Below are 19,936 nucleotides of genomic sequence, written 5' to 3'. Positions count from 1 at the left end.
CAACCATTCTCCACTCTTTCCATTTATAATATACTATCAGACCTTACCCAATACAACTTCACCATGCACAAAATTTCACATTTACACAAATAGGTAAGATATCCCAGCATTTGCCAAACATGACCATGATTCATGATAGCACGATATGAATAACCTGCCTGGTCATATTGTGCGACAGTGTCTGGAGAGGGACTGGGGACCTATTTTTTCTCGTAAGAGCTGTTATTTACCGAACACTAATTTTGTCCAGCATGATAACTAAGGAATCTAACACTTATGTTCAGTGAGGTCTGATTGTATATGGAACCAATGCTGGGTACCTGCTTGTAGTAGTCCTGCAAGAGCAGCCCATTTTCAAAACCTGTCAACCCCCTCCATCAGGTCTCCAGCCCAAGATTTCATTCTATTAACTTCAAATGTGTTTGTTAAACCATTTCACATATGGCAAGTTGATAACTGGCAATTGCTCCTGTTTTACTACTTTCAGCCAGACACACAGTTTCTTCCCAAAGAAATCTATGAGAGAACTTGAGTAATATTGCTAGCCCCACTCAGTGAAACTCAAGGCAACAGTACATAAGCACATGTGTACCAGTAACTGTTACCCACAAAAGAAGATGGCTGGACATGGGAGAATATAGAAGAAAACTGCAAAAAATAATTTTAAGTTGTGTATATCAAAATGATTATGAAACACCCAGTATTATTTATGAAGATTTTCCTTTAATCTAGTCCAAAGCAATTTTTACACTTCAGACAAGTACTGGTATCACTGGTATCACAAAATCATGTGATTTACAAAACACCTAATGAAATGAAACTTTCAACAAATGATGGGTAATTACAAACTGACAAGGATATGATCTGAAACATGGAAGAACTCTTCCTCTAACCCTGTAATGGCACATCATATGCTGGAATGCAGTTATACATGAAAGCTTTTATTTTCTGGAAGAAAGAAAAAACAAAAGACTGAAGTTAACACATAAGCATTAGATGTAAAAAATGTAAGAAATATAAATGTTTAAATAAGCAATAAGAGTATTGAATCTATGGAGAGGCAGCCCTAGAATTAGGTATTCAATTAACACCCGATGTCAAGATAAAATGTTAAATTTTGTTGAAACTACTCTCAAACCTAGTTACAATGGCCATTGATACAACATATTTAGATATAATTGACTTTTTATAGGCAGACAGTCTTTCATTATATTGCACTTTGTCCATTGTATGTTGAAATTTGTCCACATGCTTAAAAAATGTACAGCCATCTTTTTGTTACAATGAACTTTGTTGTGAAATGAAATTTATTTGGACACTTAATGGATGCATTATGGATATCTTTAATTCATAACCAATGCTACCTAGTGGTAACGCACCATGTCTCTCCCACACAAACCAAGTCTGGTTACATGTGCACAATCATGATCTGGGAACATCTCACCAGTATTAACCCAATGTTTATTTTTCCCTGTTTTATGTGCTCAACCAATCATGCCTTCAAGACCTACTTCTTTTCCAGAGAAAAGAAAAAGAGAGAATTTGAGTGTCAATCAGAAGTTGGATCTTCTAGAGAATGTGGTTGGAGTGGTGGTTCTTAAATTTCACCTTTGCAATTATATTCACATACATATGTATACCAACTGCTTTTTCCCTATTACAAGGGAGGTAGCAGAAGTCAAAGGCATAAATCCACTCCCACCCATTTCATCACCACATACTCCACTCCCATTCACCACCTCTCCCTTCCTCTTTTCCTGGCTCCTCCTAGATGACGGGCCATCCCTGTATCCTCAGCAGCGGAGCCAGGATTTTTTAGTTGGGGAGTCTAAGGGGGGGCTGAGCAAATTTTTAGGGGGGGGCTAATAGTAATATGATAATACACATATATTATCCTCATTTCAGAAGGGGAGGGGGTTAATGGTTGGGCTAGCACTGATGGCTGACAAATCTTTAGCCCTGGCAATTAAAAATTCCACTTAATAAAATTATTTAAATGAGTGTTTTAAATTTTCAATTTGCTCATTTCAGTTGGGGGGGCTGGCCACTTTTTTTGGGGGGCTCAAGCCCCCCCCTGGCACCGCCACTGTGTATCCTGCCCATTGCCCTGGGTCAGAATTAATGTAGCAAGACAGTACATCCACAGCAAGGCCACTTCACATAATCAACAACCCTTCGAGCTGTGTCAAAATATTCATATTCACAAACCCAGTAATTAATTTACTGTAACTTAGCACTTTAATGTGCTGTACTTCACTGTCTGGTGCCTATACAATATAATGGACTTTTGGTTATACATACATCCATTACAATGAGGATTTCATGAATGAACACACATTCAACATGATGAAATCTTCACAATATAATGGACAATTGTCAATAATGGGTACATGATCCACCCAGTTATTCCATTTTCAGAAGGTTCGAGTGTACATAACCTCTGAATTGATCATCTTCGTTATTCCATAGTGACATCATGAACCTGTACAAAATTAGACATCAGCAACACTTACTACTCAACAATTAAAGGATAAGACATAATTCAAGTTCCCTTGATAACATTTAAAAATATGACATTTGAATGAATAAAGTCCTTACATCAAAGTACAAACTTTGTAAAAAAAAAAATAAAAAAAAATAAATAGATTATACTGTTATAGCAATAGGAAACAACCATTTCACAATTGTGTGAATACACAGTATCACAATATTGATAATCATACCAATTATAAATTTCACACAAAATTAACCATTCTGTTTATGTATACACCAAAGGCTTCTTACCCTTCATAAGAAGTAGACAGCCAAAGCATGCACCTATCCCCAACCCATTCCATTTCTGTTACTCATTTATTTCCCTTTTTTCATTTTACGGATTTCAACTTCCATCCTAACAACCATGAGCATATACAGCCCAGTAATCTGATCTTACCTACAAAACTCCCACTTCACTTTCAACATAGAATTAATTTTCACATGCAGCTAAAATCTTATAATAAATGAAGCAATATTAATCTTTAATAATTAAAAATATGCTATATGTGAAGCAAATATAGTAAACATTGAGCTTCTTTTGAATAATCTAAATCACAACTCGTTCAAATGTAATCATATACTGGTAGCTGTTGGTGAAAATTTATTATGACCAATTCACAGCTCAGGATTCAGTTGGACAGGGAGAGAATTTGTAATGAGAGAAATGTAGTAAGGAAAGAAGAGAATGGGGAAACAAGATATGGAAGTGAGGGGATGAATAGATTGGGAAACCAGGACAAAAGTGAGGGGGTAAGAGTGCATCAGTAGGGCATCAAGCCAATGAGGGAGAGGTGGGGGTCCAGCCAATGAGGGAGAGGTTGGGGGTGGGGACCATCACGTAAAAGTGAAGGAAGGGAGGGGGTTATTAAGGAAGATACAGCACTGGAAGAGAGCAAAGGGGGTAAGAGAAATTGGCTGGGAAAAGAAGAATGAGAGGTATATGGAATGTAGTGAACAAGGAAGAGGAAGTAGTTGAAAAATAATGGGCATGTTTCAGGTAGATATTTAAATGCAAAAATGTTGTATAGGATAAAGAGAATGGGTGGAAATAGAAGGAAGGGTAGTACATACATCATACATATACCAAGGCTTTTTCCCCCTTACAAGGGAGGTTGCCAAAAAGAAAAAGGCATAAAACTATTCCCACCCATTCCATCCCTAAATACACTCCACCCCCCTTCACCCTCCCTCTTATCTTAGCACCTCCTGGATGACGGGTCATCCCTGCTCCTTGTCCACTGCCCTGGGTCAGAGGCAGCGTCGCAAGACACAGCAAAGCCGCTTCATTAACTCGGCGACCTCCTCTCTCCGTCCCCCCATGCAGAAAAGGAGAAGACGGGAAGAAAAACCTTCGGGCTACATCAAATTTTTCTCACACATACTACCTCACCCCCCATCCCCCCACCCATTCCACCTCATACATCACAACATCATCCATATACAACCATTCTCCATTCACCCGTCTTCTGTCCTTTCCCGTCCTTCCTCAACAGACATACCCCTCTTCCCCAAAGCCCCTTTCACCCCATCCATCCATCTCATCCTATGACGCTCCCTCATGTTCACTCCCTCCACATCTGCCTTCCATACCGTAAATGGGGAAATGAAGAGGTGGGAGGAAGCAAGGTACAAGATGTGGGAGGAAGAGAGGAGTGGAATAAGATGAGGTTGGCATTTGTCTATGAATTTTGAAGTGAATATAAAGATGTTCTGGAAGAAAAAGAAAATTGAAAAGTTGTCAGGTAAGAGAGAAGAGGGTAGGTGGGCAGATAAAGAGTTGCTTTGCAAGAGAAGCCTGTAAGAGGGGGATAGATGGATTATTCAAGTTGCTCAATGTAGACGACACAGAAGCTTTGATTGTGGCAATGGGAAATGCAAGGACACGATGGGCAAAAATAAAGCTATTGCAAAAGAGGAAGTAAAAGTAGCACTGAAAGAAATTAAAACAGGAAAGGCACTTGGATTGGATGGATGTCATGTACAATGTCTGACTGAGGGTGGCTGTAACCAGCTTCCTAGGGGCCATGGATTTCCTGAAGGAAAGACCTGGGACAATGGATAGATTGATCAACTTTCAAGTGTATCCATGGCCAACACCCCCGAGGTCCTACTTTCTCACTCTTGCAATAGTTTCATTTCCCATATCTCCAATAGTCTTTTTCTACTTTCCCCACTTTCCACACTTGGCCCCAATCATATTTTCTGTCTAGTTCTCTTTGTAAAAATTTGCAGTCTTCATCTTCTACTCTTTTCATGACATTTTTATTTCTTTTCCTTTCCTTTTGCTGTTTTTCTCCTTAGTAACTGTTCATATAATTAACCCTCAGCAACACAAATACCCGATACCACACCCAATTAAATTTTTGTATCTACAGCTTCATTTTTTCTCTCACATGTATCACTATGTCATTGCCTGGTATGGGAGATGTGGGTTACAACTAATGGGACGACAAGGAGAACACAATCCTGTCCACAAGGATAAAAGTGCTGGCAAACTGTCAGAGATGATGACATGAAGAAAGGGTCACACAAGTCTTTGATAAAAATGGACACAAAAATGGAGACAGCTGAGTTAGTACACACCAGTTTGTGCTGAGGTGCAATAAGCTGGACATAGGCATGAGATGAGGAAAGTGTAAATGTGAGTCAAATAGGAAAGGGGCAGGATGCAAAAAAGGTGTAAGCAGATATAACAAGACATGACATGACATGAAAAAGGAAGACATGACATGAAAGAAGACATGACATGAAAAAGGAAGGTGTGATCAACTGAAAAAGATGATGGCATGAAGAAAATGTAAATGGTTGTGAAAATATAGGCGGGTGGTGAAACATACATGTCACTGATGCAGGAGAGATGAGTAAATAGTACTACAGATGAAGGAATTGCTTGAAAGACCTGAACATGATGGGGAGAGAGCTAGTGAAAGGCATTGAGGGAAAATTAAATTTACATCAGAGGAATAATTCAATGGGTGGGAGTGAATAGTACAGCAGTAAAGTGAAAGGTGATGGAGGTATGACAGGTATTGTATACAATTTTATATATATTAAGACCCTTTCCCCCTTATTAAGGGGGTTGGCCAAATCAAAGCAAACATCCACATCACACATACAAAATCCATTCAACCATCCTCCCACCTTGTCACCTCAGGATTTACTCCTGAGGTGACAAGGTGGTCACCCTGTATGCTGCCACACTACCTGGATACAGCAAGATGTCAAAAGACCAAAGGTCTATTAAAAAGAACAGAGGTAGATGTGGCATGTGCTAAGAGGAATGGAAGCCATATAGCTGGTGTGCCAGGATGAAGGCAAGACCAAACAGGTATGAAATATGGAGGGCAATACTTGAAGTCACTGAAAAATAAATGGGAGTCAGGTGGGGAAGTGACAGCAGGAATACAAAGGTAGGTAATTCCTTCGCCCTTTGTTGAATGCAAATTGTTTTTTATTTAAAAAAGTTATTTCTTTACATAGAATTGTAAAGCTTGCTGACCATTTTAATGCTACCATTACCAAAAAGTAATACAATCAAAATAAGGATAACACAATGGTTATAATCTATAAGAAATGCCCTTCTATGCTAATGTTCTTAAAATGCTCTGCTTATATTGTGGATACTGTATGATAAGTAAGGAATGGTGTCACAGAGATGTGGTAATTATTCAGATGAAAGATGAAAAGGCATGACTAGGAATGGGACAATTAATACATATGTACATACATATACCAAGGGCTTTTCCCCTTTACAAGGGAGGTAACCAAAGTCAAAAGGCATAAACCTACTCCCACCCATTTCATCCCCACACACTCCATTTCCATTCACAACCCCTCCCTCCCTCTTTTCTTGGTTCCTCCTGGATGATGGGTCATCCCTGCATCTCACCTATTGCCCTGGGTCAGAAGCAATGCAGCAGGGCACAGCACATATGCAGCAAGGTCTCTTCATTTAACTGGCAACCCCCCTCTCTCTGTCCCCTCATGCAGAAAAAGGGATGAGTGTGAAATCCCTTCAGGCTGCATCAAAATATCATTCACACATAACTTCCTAATCCCCCATCCCCCAACCCACTCCCTTTCATGCATCACAGGATCATCCATACACAACCATTCTCCACTCACCCCTATCTTCTGTCTTCTCCCTTCCTTCCTCCACAGACATCCCTCTCTTGCTCAATACTCCTTTTACCCCATCCATTGATCTCATCCTTGGTCGCCCCCTCGTATTCACTCCACCCACCTCTGCCTTCCACACTCCTTTTAGTAATCTATCTTCACTCATTCTTTTCATGTCTCCAAACTATCCCAATACTCTTTCATCAACCCTATCTACCATCTCCTTTTCCACCCCTGCTCTCCTCCTCACCTCTTTGTTTCTCACTCCATCCAGCCTATTAACCCCTACCATACTTCTCAGACATTTCATCTCAAACACATTTAAACTCTTCCTCTTTTATGTTCCACATTTCTGTTCCATACAATGCTGTCAGCACAGTCACCCCTTCATACAATCTCCTCTTAGCATCCATTCCTAAATCTCTATTTTTCATTACACATTTTAATCCAAGGTATTTACTTGCTTTTCTCAATCGACAATCTACCTCCACTCCTCTCTCTCCTACCACATGCACCCCAATGTTTCTAATGCTATCCACTTCCTCGAGCCTCTTTCCTTTAATACTTACTTCCAATTTGCTGCCATCCTTTCCCTTTGTACATCTCATCACCTTTTACTCACATTTACCTTGAACTTACTCCTATTGCATAGCCTCCCAAACTATCACTAACCTAATTCCTCCTCTGGCCCCGCCACAAGTGCAGTGTCATCAGCAAACAACTGGCTCACCTCCCACTTTTCTCCATTTTCTTTAACCATCTCTAGTCCCCTGCCCATTACTATTGCCTTTACCTCCCACACTACCCCTTCCATGTACACATTGAACAGCCATAGTGACATGACATATCCACGTCACAGTCCCACTCTCTCCATGTCTAATTAACACAGGCTCTACTACTCTCATAAAAATTCTTGACTGTTCTTGACAGCTTTCCTCCTATCCAATATATCTGCAATACCTCCCACAGTGCCTTCCTATCTACCCTGTTATAAGCCTTTTTCAAATCCATAAAGGCCTAAAAAACATCCTTACCCTGTCCTAAAGCTTTCTCACATATCTGCCTTGCCACAAAGATCTGATCCATGCAACCCCTACCTTTCCTAAACCCACACTGCTCCTCACCAATTATTCCCTCTATTCCTCTCCTAATCCTCTCAATCAAAACCTTCCTATAAGCCTTCCCAACTACACTCAACAAACTGATCCCTCTGAAACTACTACACTCACACTTGTCACATATTCCCTTGTAAAGCAGACCTATACAGGCACTCCTCTAGTCCTTCAGCACTCTACTCTCTTTTAGACAAACATTAAGCAACATCACCAGTCAGTGAGGTTATTTAATGTTTGTCTAAAAGACAAGAGGGACAAGTAACAACGAGTATTATTGTGCACAAGATTTCCTTTGAATGATAGCAACTGTATGTTTCTCTTTCATTGACAATTCTATCAGATAGTTTTACTCGTATGAGTATTTTATCCTAAAGAATGAAGTAAAGATAAACTGTGAAGTTCAACTGATAAATCTTCCATAAAAACAAGTTCTTGAAATGATCTTGTTTATTACCTAAATCTAACTCCAGTAACAACTTTCCAGCAAAATAGTATTTATATATAAATTCTTAAGAAATAGCCAGGATATGGAAAGTAGAGGAAATTTGTGTAAAAATGTTTTTGCTTATTCTGTATTAGTGCCTTAAGTAATGGGTAATGTATTCTATATCTGCAATAGTCTTTAAAATTCTTAGGAGGGACAAAAACATGCATATCACTGCCCACTGAAATTTCATGGGAAGCCCTTGCAAATTAATTTAATTTTTGCATCTGGATTCAAAAGAGTCTACAAAAACAATTGACTGTTCACCAAACAGTATTCTTAAATACCCTACAATATCACACACATACCACAATGGTGGTTACTTAAGTATTCACACATTTCATGACTCCTTTTGTTCAAAAGTTAATGTAAAGACTGTACTTAGGATCAGGCTTCGTGAAGTATGTATACAGTCCACGTGACTACATAATACTGATGCCACAATGAATAAATCAAACACTGGATTAAAACTGGTTAACATTATGTAAAACAATCTTGCAACCTTCAGCAATATCAAAACAAATGAATGAGGTAATGGAATTGTAAACTTTATGTAATGATCATGCAATTGTACTAAAATGTTCATTATCTCATACCAAGAAAATAACAATTTATGGCTTTTTCAAACTTCAATACAATTATTAAATATCCAGCATATAAATCCAATTAATCCTCAGCTGTGTGAAGAATTGGTGGATGAGAGGAAAGAGAAAGATGACCCAGAGTGGGAGCGTGTATGAGAACGAGATCTTGACAAGCGGAAATGTTCATCCACATGAATGTCATTGACGGATTCCCCTTGCAGTGCTCTTAGTGGGTTGCGCACACGCATTCCTCGGGTAGTTGGACGCTCTTTTGGGTTAGGGGACAACATGAGAACCAGTAAGTCATGCTGGAACATAAACAAAATAACATCAATACAATCTCCAGATCAAGTATTCACAAAGAATAATCTCTAAATCTGGTTAGTCATGGCAGAGTACTTCCACTGGAATACATTATATATACATACATACATATATCAAAGGCTTTTTCCCCCTTACAAGGGAGGTAGCCAAAAAGAAAAAGGCATAAAAACCATTCCCACCCATTCCATCCCTAAATACACTCCACTCCCCTCCAACCTCAGCCCTCCCTCTTATCTTGGCACCTCCTGGATGACGGGTCATCCCTGCATCTTGTCCACTGCCCTGGGTTAGAGACAGTGTCGCAAGACACAGCACATCCACAGCAAGGCTGCTTCATTAATTCAGCGACCCCCCCTCTCTATATCCCCTCATGCAGAAAAGGAGAAGACGGGGAGAAATCCCTTTGGGCTGCGTCAAATTTTGTTCACACACACTACCACCCCCATCCATTCAACATCATGCATCACATCATCATCCATATACAACCCTTCTCCATTCACCCCTGTCTACTGTCCTCTCCTGTCCTTCCTCAACAGACGTTCCCCTCTTCCCCAAAGCCCCTTTCACCTCATCCATCCATCTAATCCTAGGTCGCCCCCTCATGTTCACTCCCTCCACATCTGCCTTCCATACCTCTTTTACTAGCCTTTCTTCACTCATTCTTTCCATGTGTCCAAACCATCCTAATACTCTTTCATCCACCCTATCTCCCAACTCCTTTACCACCCATGTTCTCCTCCTCACCTCCTCATTTCTCACTCTATCTAGCCTAGTAACCCTCATCATACTTCTCAGACACCTCATCTCAAACACATTCAAACTTCTCTCTTCCTCTCTTATGTTCCACATTTCTACCCCATACAGTGCTGTTGGCACAATCACTCCTTCATACAATCTCCTCTTAGCATCCATTCCCAAATGTCTATTCCTCATTATACTTTTTAATCCACCAAGGAATTTACTCGCTTCTCTCAATCTACATTCTACCTCCACCTCCACTCCTCCCTTTCCTGCCACATTCGCACCCAAGTATCTAAAACTATCCACTTCCTCCAGTCGTTCTCCCTTAATGCTCACTTCCAGTCTACTGCCACTTTCACCCCTTGTACACCTCATCACCTTACTTCTACCCACATTTATCAACAACTTTCTTCTTTCACACATTCTCCCAAACTCTGTCACCAACTTCCTCAATCCCTCCTTTGATCCTGCTATAAGCACAGTGTCATCCACAAACAGAAGCTGGCTCACCTCCCACAATTCTCCATTTTCTTTAAACATCTCCAATCCCTGACCCACCACCCTTGCATTTACCTCTCGCACCACCCCTACCCATGTATAAGTTCAACAGCCTGGGCGACATAACACATCCCAGATGAAGTCCCACCTTTACCTCGAACCACTCACTCTCTCCATTTCTAATCCTGACACATGCTCTACTACATACATACATATACCAAGGCTTTTTCCCCCTTACAAGGGAGATAGCCAAAAAGGAAAAGGCATAAAATCATTCCCACCCATTCCATCCCTGAATACACTCCACACCCCTCCACCCTCCCTCTTATCTTAGCACCTCCTGGATGACGGGTCATCCCTCCACCTTGTCCACTGCCCTGGGTCAGAAGCAGTGTCACAAGACACAGCACATCCACAGCAAGGCCGCTTCACTAAATCAGCAACCCCCCCTCTCTGTCCCCCCATGAATAAAAGGAGAAGACGGGGAGAAATCCCTTTGGGCTGCGTCAAATTTTGCTCACACATACTACCTCCCCCGCCCATTCCACCTCATGCATCACAACATCATCCATATACAACCATTCTCCATTCACCCGTCTTCTGTCCTCTCCCGTCCTTCCTCAACAGACATTCCCCTCTTCCCCAAAGCCCCCTTCACCCCATCCATCCACCTCATCCTAGGACGTCCCCTCACGTTCACTCCCTCCACATCTGCCTTCCATACCTCTTTTACTAGTCTTTCTTCACTCATTCTTTCCATGTGTCCAAACCATCCTAATACTCTTTCATCAACCCTATCTCCCAACTCCCTTTCCACCCCTGTTCTCCTCCTCACCTCCTCATTTCTCACTCTATCTAGCCTAGTAACCCCCATCATACTTCTCAGAAAACCTCATCTCAAACACATTCAAACTCCTTCTCTCTTCCTCTCTTATGTTCCATGTTTCTGCCTCATACAGTGCTGTTGGCACAATCACTCCTTCATACAGTCTCCTCTTAGCATCCATTCCCAAATGTCTATTCCTCATTCACTCTTTAATCCACCAAGGCATTTACTCACTTCTCTCAATCTACATTCTACCTCCACCTTTTCCTGCCACATTTGCACCCAAGTATCTAAAACTATCCACTTCCTCCAGTCGCTCTCTCTTAATGCTCACTTCCAGTCTACTGCCACTTTCACCCCTTGTACATCTCATCACCTTACTCTTACCCACATTTATCTTTAGCTTTCTTCTATCACATACTCTCCCAAACTCTGTCACCAACTTCCTCAATCCCTCCTCCGATCCTGCCACAAGCGCAGTGTCGTCCGCAAACAACAGCTGGCTCACCTCCCACTCTTCTCCATTTTCTTTAACCATCTCCTATCCCTGACCCACAACCCTTGCATTTACCTCTCGCACTACCCCATCCATGTATAAGTTGAACAGCCAGGGCGACATAACGCATCCTTGACGAAGTCCCACCTTTACCTCGAACCACTCACTCTCTCCATTTCTAATCCTGACACAAGCTCTACTACTCTCATAAAAACTCTTGACAGCTCCTAGTAGTATGTGTGAGCAAAATCTGACGCAGCCTAAAGGGATTTCTCCCCGTCTTCTCCTTTTATTCATGGGGGGACGGAGAGGGGGGGTTGCTGATTTAGTGAAGCGGCCTTGCTCTGGATGTGCTGTGTCTTGCGACACTGCGTCTGACCCAGGGCAGTGGACAAGGTGGAGGGATGACCCGTCATCCAGGAGGTGCTAAGATAAGAGGGGAGGGTGGAGGGGTGTGGAGTGTATTCAGGGATGGAATGGGTGGGAATGATTTTATGCCTTTTCCTTTTTGGCTACCTCCCTTGTAAGGGGGAAAAAGCCTTGGTATATGTATGTATTTTCCGCACTCATCACGGTCATTTTCTTAGCATTTCCCACTGCAGCTATCTTTCCCTCCTTATCCTCCTTCACATTTAGCAACTCCCTAAAATACTCTGCCCATCTTCCCCTTACTGCCTTCTCTTCCATTATCATCTCTCCATCTGCACCTTTTACCTTTTCTTCTCTACTTTATTTGCCTCCTCTTCCTCTTAATTTCTTTCCAAAACATCTTTTTATTACTTTCAAAATTTTCTGTCATACTCTTACCCCATTTCTCCTCTTTGCCTCCTTTACCTTTTTCTTTACTTCTCTTTTCTTTTCTTTGTACCTCTCATATGACTCCCTTGTCCTATTTTGTAACCAATCTGTGAAAGCTTGCTTCTTCTCTTCTACAACCTTCTTCGTTTCCTCATCCCACCATTCACTACCTTTCCTTCCATTTCCTCCTGTCCTTGTTCCACACACCATCTTTGCACACTTTGTGACTCCCTCCTTGAACCATCCCCATTCCTCCTCCACTCCTAGCTCTACTCTATCCTTCACTCCCTCCCACTCCTCCCTCAGCTTCTTCTTGTATTCCTTCTCCTTTTCATTTAAAGAGTTAACTCTAAGCACCTCCCTAACTTTTGTCCTTTTCCTCTTTCTCCATCTATCCTCCACTCTCAATTTACCTTCCACCAAAAAATGATCTGATATTCCCCCACCCTCTCCCTTTAGCACATGTACATCCTTAACTATTCCTATCATACTCCTATCTACCACTACATAGTCCATTAACGCTCTATCTACCACCCTTCCATCCACCACCCTCTCCCATGTGTACTTATGCTTGACTTTCTTCCGAAACACTGTATTTGATATCATCAACTCTCTTTCTAGACACATCTTCACCATCAACTCTCCACTACGATTCTTTCCTGGAACTCCTCATTTCCCAACTACTCCATCAATTGGATCATTTCCTACCCTAGCATTAAGGTCTCCCAGTATTATTACATTGACATTTCTCCCTAAATCCTCTATGCACTCATTTAAATCTATTCAAAAAGACTCCCTTTCTTCTACACTCTTCTCACTGCCAGGCCCATATGCACTTACAAAAACCCACATCTCCTTTACCAGTTTTACCTTCATCCACATTATCCTTGAGGAAACCTCCTTACACTCCACTACACATTTACCTATCTCTGCACTTCCTAGTATAGCCACCCCTTCCCTCCCTCGCCCTCTCTTCACTCCTGATAACCTCCCACTTACACTCCCAAACTTACACTCGCCCTTCCCTTTCAACTTAGTTTCACTCAAAGCCAACATATCCATCTTTCTTCTCACATACATACTACCTATCTCTTCCCTTTTACTCTCATCTCTACCACATCCACACACATTAAAAGACCCAAACCTTAGGGTGCTGGTCGGAAAACTCCTAGACCCTCTTATGCCTTTACTTTTTTTTAGGAATGTCCCCTGTGGGGCTACAGGGAGAAGGATGCCTGGTCCCAATCCCCGTCCCTTTTTTCTCGCCTCTTAAGATCCAAGTGGAAAGACTTGGTGGCAGTATTCTTTTACCCCACCACTAGCAATGCAGCAAGACACTTCATTTCTACAGCAGGGCCTGACAGCCAGAACTGGTCTACCACTACTACTTCATTATATGGCAAAGCTACCCCTACTGCAACATACATTGTGAAGTTAACCCCTGCACCTTGCCTTGCCCAGCTAATCCCAGCAACCTTCCTCACCTTGTGAGTTCCTGTGACCTACCTCACCTAATGCACCTGTGTTTTGGCTCGGTTAGTCTTTGTCACCTGCCCACCAGCACCCTGCTGCTTGCCTCATGAAGCTAACCTCTTCAACCTGCTCTCTTAAAATGTCCCCCCTCTGACTAATTACCTCATAGAGGCTCTCTTCTTATTATGATAAAAAATAGTTCAATGTATACCACAAGACAACAGAGGAACTATGAGTCTTACCTCATCTGGATACTTTTCCTTAAACCCTTCAGGAAAGTTCCTCTCCCTAACTGCCTGCATGACTTGTAACCTTTCCATTCCAGTTGAAAATGGTACCAGCATCTCAAAAAATATGAGTCCCATGGAGAAGATGTCAACTTTGAAGTCATATGTCAACCCATTCACCTGAAAGAGTATGAGGGATAAGTTAAATGTAGCATACATACACACATGTATATACCTATTAACTGAGGGCATCTTCCCCTGTATATGGGATATAGCCAGTCCCACGCCCATCCACCACCCTTTCTCCCATGACCTCCAGATATTTTTGGTATATGTATGTATAAGGCTACGGACGCATGAGAGGCTGTTTAGCCACTCAACCGCTGCGGCTGTTTAGCCACTTTTATAGAACACACTACTTTGAATGGAATTGCGCGCATTAGTTACTTAACCGCTAATGCGCGCAATTCCATTAAAAGTAGTGTGTTCTATAAAAACGGCTAAACAGCCGCAGCGGTTGAGCGGCTAAACAGCCTCTCGTGCGTTTCATCCTTAAATGTGATTCTGTCACATATATTCATACTTACAACAAAAGGTATGAAGGCTGGGTCTTCTATAAGAGAGACCAGACCCAATGGAATGACTGACTGATTGAAAAGGCCTTTTCTCCCCTTTTAAGGGAGGTGGCCAATCAAGGAGCATATAAGGGAAAACAAGTGGGTCTAGATAGGTGCATAACTTGGTTAGCCAATCCTCTTATAATAGAGAATGGGCCTTTGGTATATGTATGTATATGAGAATCTACTTTTATGTAATATACAGCATAGGAGGTATGCTCGTAGGATCCCATCTCTTCCCTTCTTTTTTCATTGATAAAAATTGGCTTTAAATTCATTTATATGCCATCTAAGAGAATGACATACAAAGTTACCAAGTTCCAATAAAAAGTGATAAAAAATTTGGGTTTATAAGATTAGTAAAAGTGGTGTTGAAGGCAGAGGTGGAAGGAGTGAACATGAGGGGGGGCAACCAAGGATGAGATGGATGGATGGGGTAAAAGGGGCACTGGGAAAGAGGGGAATGTCTGTTCAGGAAGTACAGGAGAGGAAAGAAGATAGGGCTGAATGGAGAATGGTTGTGCAATGATGATGCTGTGAAGCATGAAGGGGAGTGGGTGGGGGATGGGGGTGTGAGGGAGTATATGTGAAAAATAATTTGATGCAGCTTGAAGGGATTTCTCCCCGTCTTCTTTTTTTTCTGCACGAATGGAGAGGGGGGAGGGTCACCAATTAAATGAAGCGGCTTTGCTGTGGATGTCCTGTGTCTTGCAACACTGATTCTGACCTAGGGCAGTGGGTGAGATGCAGGGATGATTCATCATCCAGGAGGAGCCAAGATATGAGGGAGGGAGGGGGGTGAATGGGAGTGGAGTATGTGGGGATGGAATGGGTGGGAGTGGATTTCATATCTTTGTGTTTTGGCTACCTCCCTTGTAAGAGGGAAAAAACCTTTGTTGTATGTATGTATATGTGAGAAAGTTGCTAGTGGTCAGTGACATCAATCAGATAATTTTTATGACCATTGCATGATGTTGGCCAATAGCCCCAGGTCTCTCTTGCAGGAAAATCATCACTCCCAGGTAATTGGCAACAACCATCACATTGGTTGACATACAAGTATGACAAAGTTGTTGCAGTGTATGAGGTGTTCATTGTCTTCCATGTGATGGTTGCATTTGTGTATCAATAAAATTACCTTCTTAAGGAAAACTGAGCATAAGGCACTCTTCCTAGACTCTACTTATCTCACCTGTTCTGGACTCATGTATAACTGTGTTCCAACTTCCTTGGTTAACTGCTGTTGATGTGGTAGGCTGTGACTACCCGAGGAAAACTTATATAAAGAGTCCCCTGGAGTGCGAACTTCATTTTCTTCAGTTATAGCAGTCACAAGACCAAAATCACCAATCTTTACTTCCCCATCCAGGGAGAAAAAAATGTTGGATGGCTGTTAGGAAGAAATTAAATGTAAATTTAAAAGATCCACCTATGATAACCATGTAGCTATAGGTAATTAGTTTTGCATGGAATCAAATGTCTTTTTATATTACACCAGCAAGATTGGATTTACTGCTTAAAAAGATTCCAACATGATGATGATATGGTTTAACATCACAAACTCCCCCTATCAGAAGGCTAGGATGGTGCCCCTCACAGAGGACTTTGAAGTGTGGAATTTTATGAACCATGCCCTTGGTTCAACTTTGCCAGTAGCAGGATTTGAACCACCATCCCCTCAACCTTTGCCGCAAGTAACAACACCCTAACCCACTCAGCCAGCAAGCTTCCTAAAGCTCCACCCAAACAGGGACTCATTCCTCATCTTAAAGGACCTCCATTTAACAGATATCAGAAGCAACAGACAAAATCTGTTGCAGATGACTGAGTCTGTAAGTCCCACATGCTGTAGATGGAGTTGTGGCAGCACTGAAAACAAACCAATTTTAAACTAAAAATACTGAATTTACTGTATTATCATGTATGAGGTGCTCAGATGAGAGGGAGGGTGGGAGGGGTGTGGAGTGTATTTAGGGATGAAATGGGTGGGAGTGTTTTTATGCCTTTCCCTTTTTGGCTACCTCCCTTGAAAGGGGGAAAAAGCCTTGGTATATGTATGTATGTATGTATGATTACAGTGTACAGGTATTTTACACTGTCAGACTGGATGGTGTGCTTGATTAAAAGTACAGTACTGTATTATTCTTCTTTCTTTCATAATCTAATTACTGATAAGCCACTACTGTACAGACATGTTGAATTTACTGTATTATAGAGTATATTCACAATGTACAGGTATTTTACACTTTCAGATTGGATGGTGCATTTGATTAAAAGTATGGTATGGTGTTATTCCTCTTTCTTTCATAATATAATTGTTGATAGGAACCACTACAGGCAGTGTCAGTAACTACAGACAATAGACATTATTGGACTAATGTTCGCCCCTTTATATATGTTAAAACAAGGGATGAGTGTAATGCTTGAATTCTAACTGACAAAAGTAGAAGAAAAATAAAAATGAAATTACAGGTCTCTTTGAATAAGATTGATGGGGAATTCACATAACATGAGAAATGGGGAAAAAATTGGATATCTTACTCATCTTCTGTAACTATCTATCTATATATCATGGGCTTTCTTCCCCCTTACAAGGGAGGTAGCTTCATCAAAAAGCAAAGTACCAACTCCCACCCATTCCACTCCCATCCACTACCCTTTCTTCCCTCTCATCTTTGCTCCTCATGGATGATGAGTTATTCTTGTATCCCACCCAAAGCCCTGGGTCAAACGCAATGCAGCAAGATATAGCACTAAGGTTACAGACCTCCTTATGTGTTACTCCCCCTCTCCATCCCCTCATGCAGAAAAATTGAAGATGGAGAGATCACTCCAGGCTGCGTCACATCATCATTCATACATAACCACTCCCTACCCTCTCATTCTTGCATCACAGTATCATCTATTCACAGCCATTCTCTGCTCATCCCTATCTTGTACCTTCTCCCTTCCTTGCTCAACAGACATTCCCCTCTTGCTCAATGTCCTTTTCATTCCATCCATCCATCCCATCCTTAGTCATCTCAAGTTCACTCCATCCACAACTGCCTTCCACACATCTTTTACTATCCTTTCTTCACTCATTCTTTCCATGTGTCCAAACCATCCCAATACTTTCATCAACCCTATCTACCATCTCCTTTTCCACCCCAGCTCTCCTCCTCACCTGTTCATTTCTCTTTCTATCCAACCCCTCCCATACTTCTCAGAGATTTCATCTCAAATACAATTAAATTTTTCCTTTCTGTGTCTCTTAAATTCCATGTCTCTGCTCCATACAGTGCTGTTAGTACAATCACCCCTTCATATAGTCTCTTCTTTGCATCCATTGCCAAATACCATTTCTCATGACACTTTTAATCCTCCAAGGCATTTACAACTAATGTAGGCATATTTGTGTCAAGGGTTTGCTTGAGAATCTATGTATATACCTAAAGCTATTTCCCCTTTATAAGGGAGGTAGCCAAGTCAAAGGCATGTACCTATTGCCACCTATTTCACTCCAATCCACCACCCTTTCATCCCTCTCATTTTTGGTCCTCATTTAAGACAGGTCATCCCTGTATCCCACCCACTGCCCTGGGTCAGAAGCAATATAGCAAGACACAGTACATCCACAGCAAGGTCATTTCACTAACCAGCAACCCCCCTTCCCTCTCCATTCCCTCATGCAGAAAAAGAGAAGACATAGAGAAATCCCTTTCAGCTGCATCAAAATATCATTCACACATAAGTACCCCCTACCTCCAATGCCCCTGCCCCTCCCTTCCTTGCATAACAGTATCTATACACAGCCACACTCCACTCATCCCTTTTCTTCTCTTTCCTTGCTCTACAGACATTTCCCTCTTGCTGAACAACCTTTTTCACCCCATCTGTCAATCTCATCCTTGGTCATACCTAAGTTCAATCTCCACACCTTTGCTTTCCACACCTCTTTTACTAATCTTTCTTCTCTCATTCTTTCCATGTGTCCAAACCATCCCAATACTCTTTCATCAGCCCTATCTGCTATCAGTTTTTCCACTCCTGCTGGAAGAAGAGTGGAAAAAAAAATGGTTCAAAAGAATTCTGGTGCAAAAGAAGAAAAAATATGTGATATGAGACAGAAAAAATTGAGAAAGAGAATAACAGATTGTAGGAAGAATACAAACAGGCTAGAAACTGCAGACAACTGTTCAGGATGCAAACACCAACCCATAACATGGAACACATTATGGAAGACTGCATTGTACACAATCATGCATACCAAAAACACTCCACAAAGGATTTGTAGGAAAACCCTGTTCCAACTATGGCATTCCTCAGACAAGACAGTCTAGGGAACAACAAGCTAGAAATGAACATAACATAGAATTCCATAGAGATGAAGAAAGAATTTTGAAAAAGGTATAACTGATTGGAAGCACTGTATCTTGCTGGATTGCCTAGGAACTAAGGTGTGTGGCAGAGGACAGGGATGATACTTTCTATAAGGTGCTAAGATAGGAGGGATGAGGATTGGATTCTGATTGGTGAAGATATAGCAAACCCCCTTAGAAGAAGAATTCCCTTTAACATGTAGATATTTAAAAGAAGCAGAAAGGAAAGTTTAAATGTGTTTGAGATGAAATGTCAGAGAAGTATTGTAGGGGTTACAAAGTTAAAACGGGTGAGGAATGAGGAGGTGAGGAGGAAAGCACAAATGGAAGAGGAAGTGGTAGATAGGGTTGATGAAAAAGTATTGGGATGGTTTGGACACATGGAAAGAATGAGTGATGAAAGATTAGTAAAAGAGGTGTGGAAGGCAAATGTGGGGGAGTGAACTAGGGGACAACTGAGGATGAGATTGATGGATGGGGTGAAAGGGCATTGAGCAAGAGGGGAATGTCTGTTGAGCAAGGAAGGGAGAAGGCAAGAGATAGGGATGAGTGGAGAATGTGTATGGATGATACTGTTATGCAAAGAAGTGATTTCTCCACATCTTCTCTTTTCTGCATGAGGGGACAGAGAGGGGGGTCCCCAATTAAGTGAAGAGGCCTTGCTGTGGATGTACTGTGTCTTGCTGCATTGTATTTCAACCAGAGCAGTTGGCAGATGTAGGGATGACCTGTCATCCA

General features: G+C 41.6%; 1 protein-coding gene across 1 annotated transcript in view; it reads right to left on the bottom strand.

The window, feature by feature from the left end:
* Window positions 1–19,936, bottom strand: part of LOC143026377 (eukaryotic translation initiation factor 2-alpha kinase-like) — a gene marked incomplete in the record, with an annotated part of 71,710 nt that overhangs the window by 2,414 nt on the left and 49,360 nt on the right. The window contains 3 exon segments of the mRNA XM_076186645.1: window positions 1–9,145; window positions 14,236–14,400; window positions 16,030–16,227. The exon segment at window positions 1–9,145 is cut by the window's left edge and continues 2,414 nt beyond it. Of these exon segments, the coding sequence (XP_076042760.1) occupies window positions 8,927–9,145; window positions 14,236–14,400; window positions 16,030–16,227 (582 nt within the window).

This window comes from Oratosquilla oratoria, chromosome 6 (assembly GCF_046742065.1).
Source record: "Oratosquilla oratoria isolate Oo_2021 chromosome 6, ASM4674206v1, whole genome shotgun sequence".
NCBI classification, from domain to species: domain Eukaryota; kingdom Metazoa; phylum Arthropoda; class Malacostraca; order Stomatopoda; family Squillidae; genus Oratosquilla; species Oratosquilla oratoria.
This window is presented reverse-complemented; position numbering and strand designations above follow the sequence as displayed.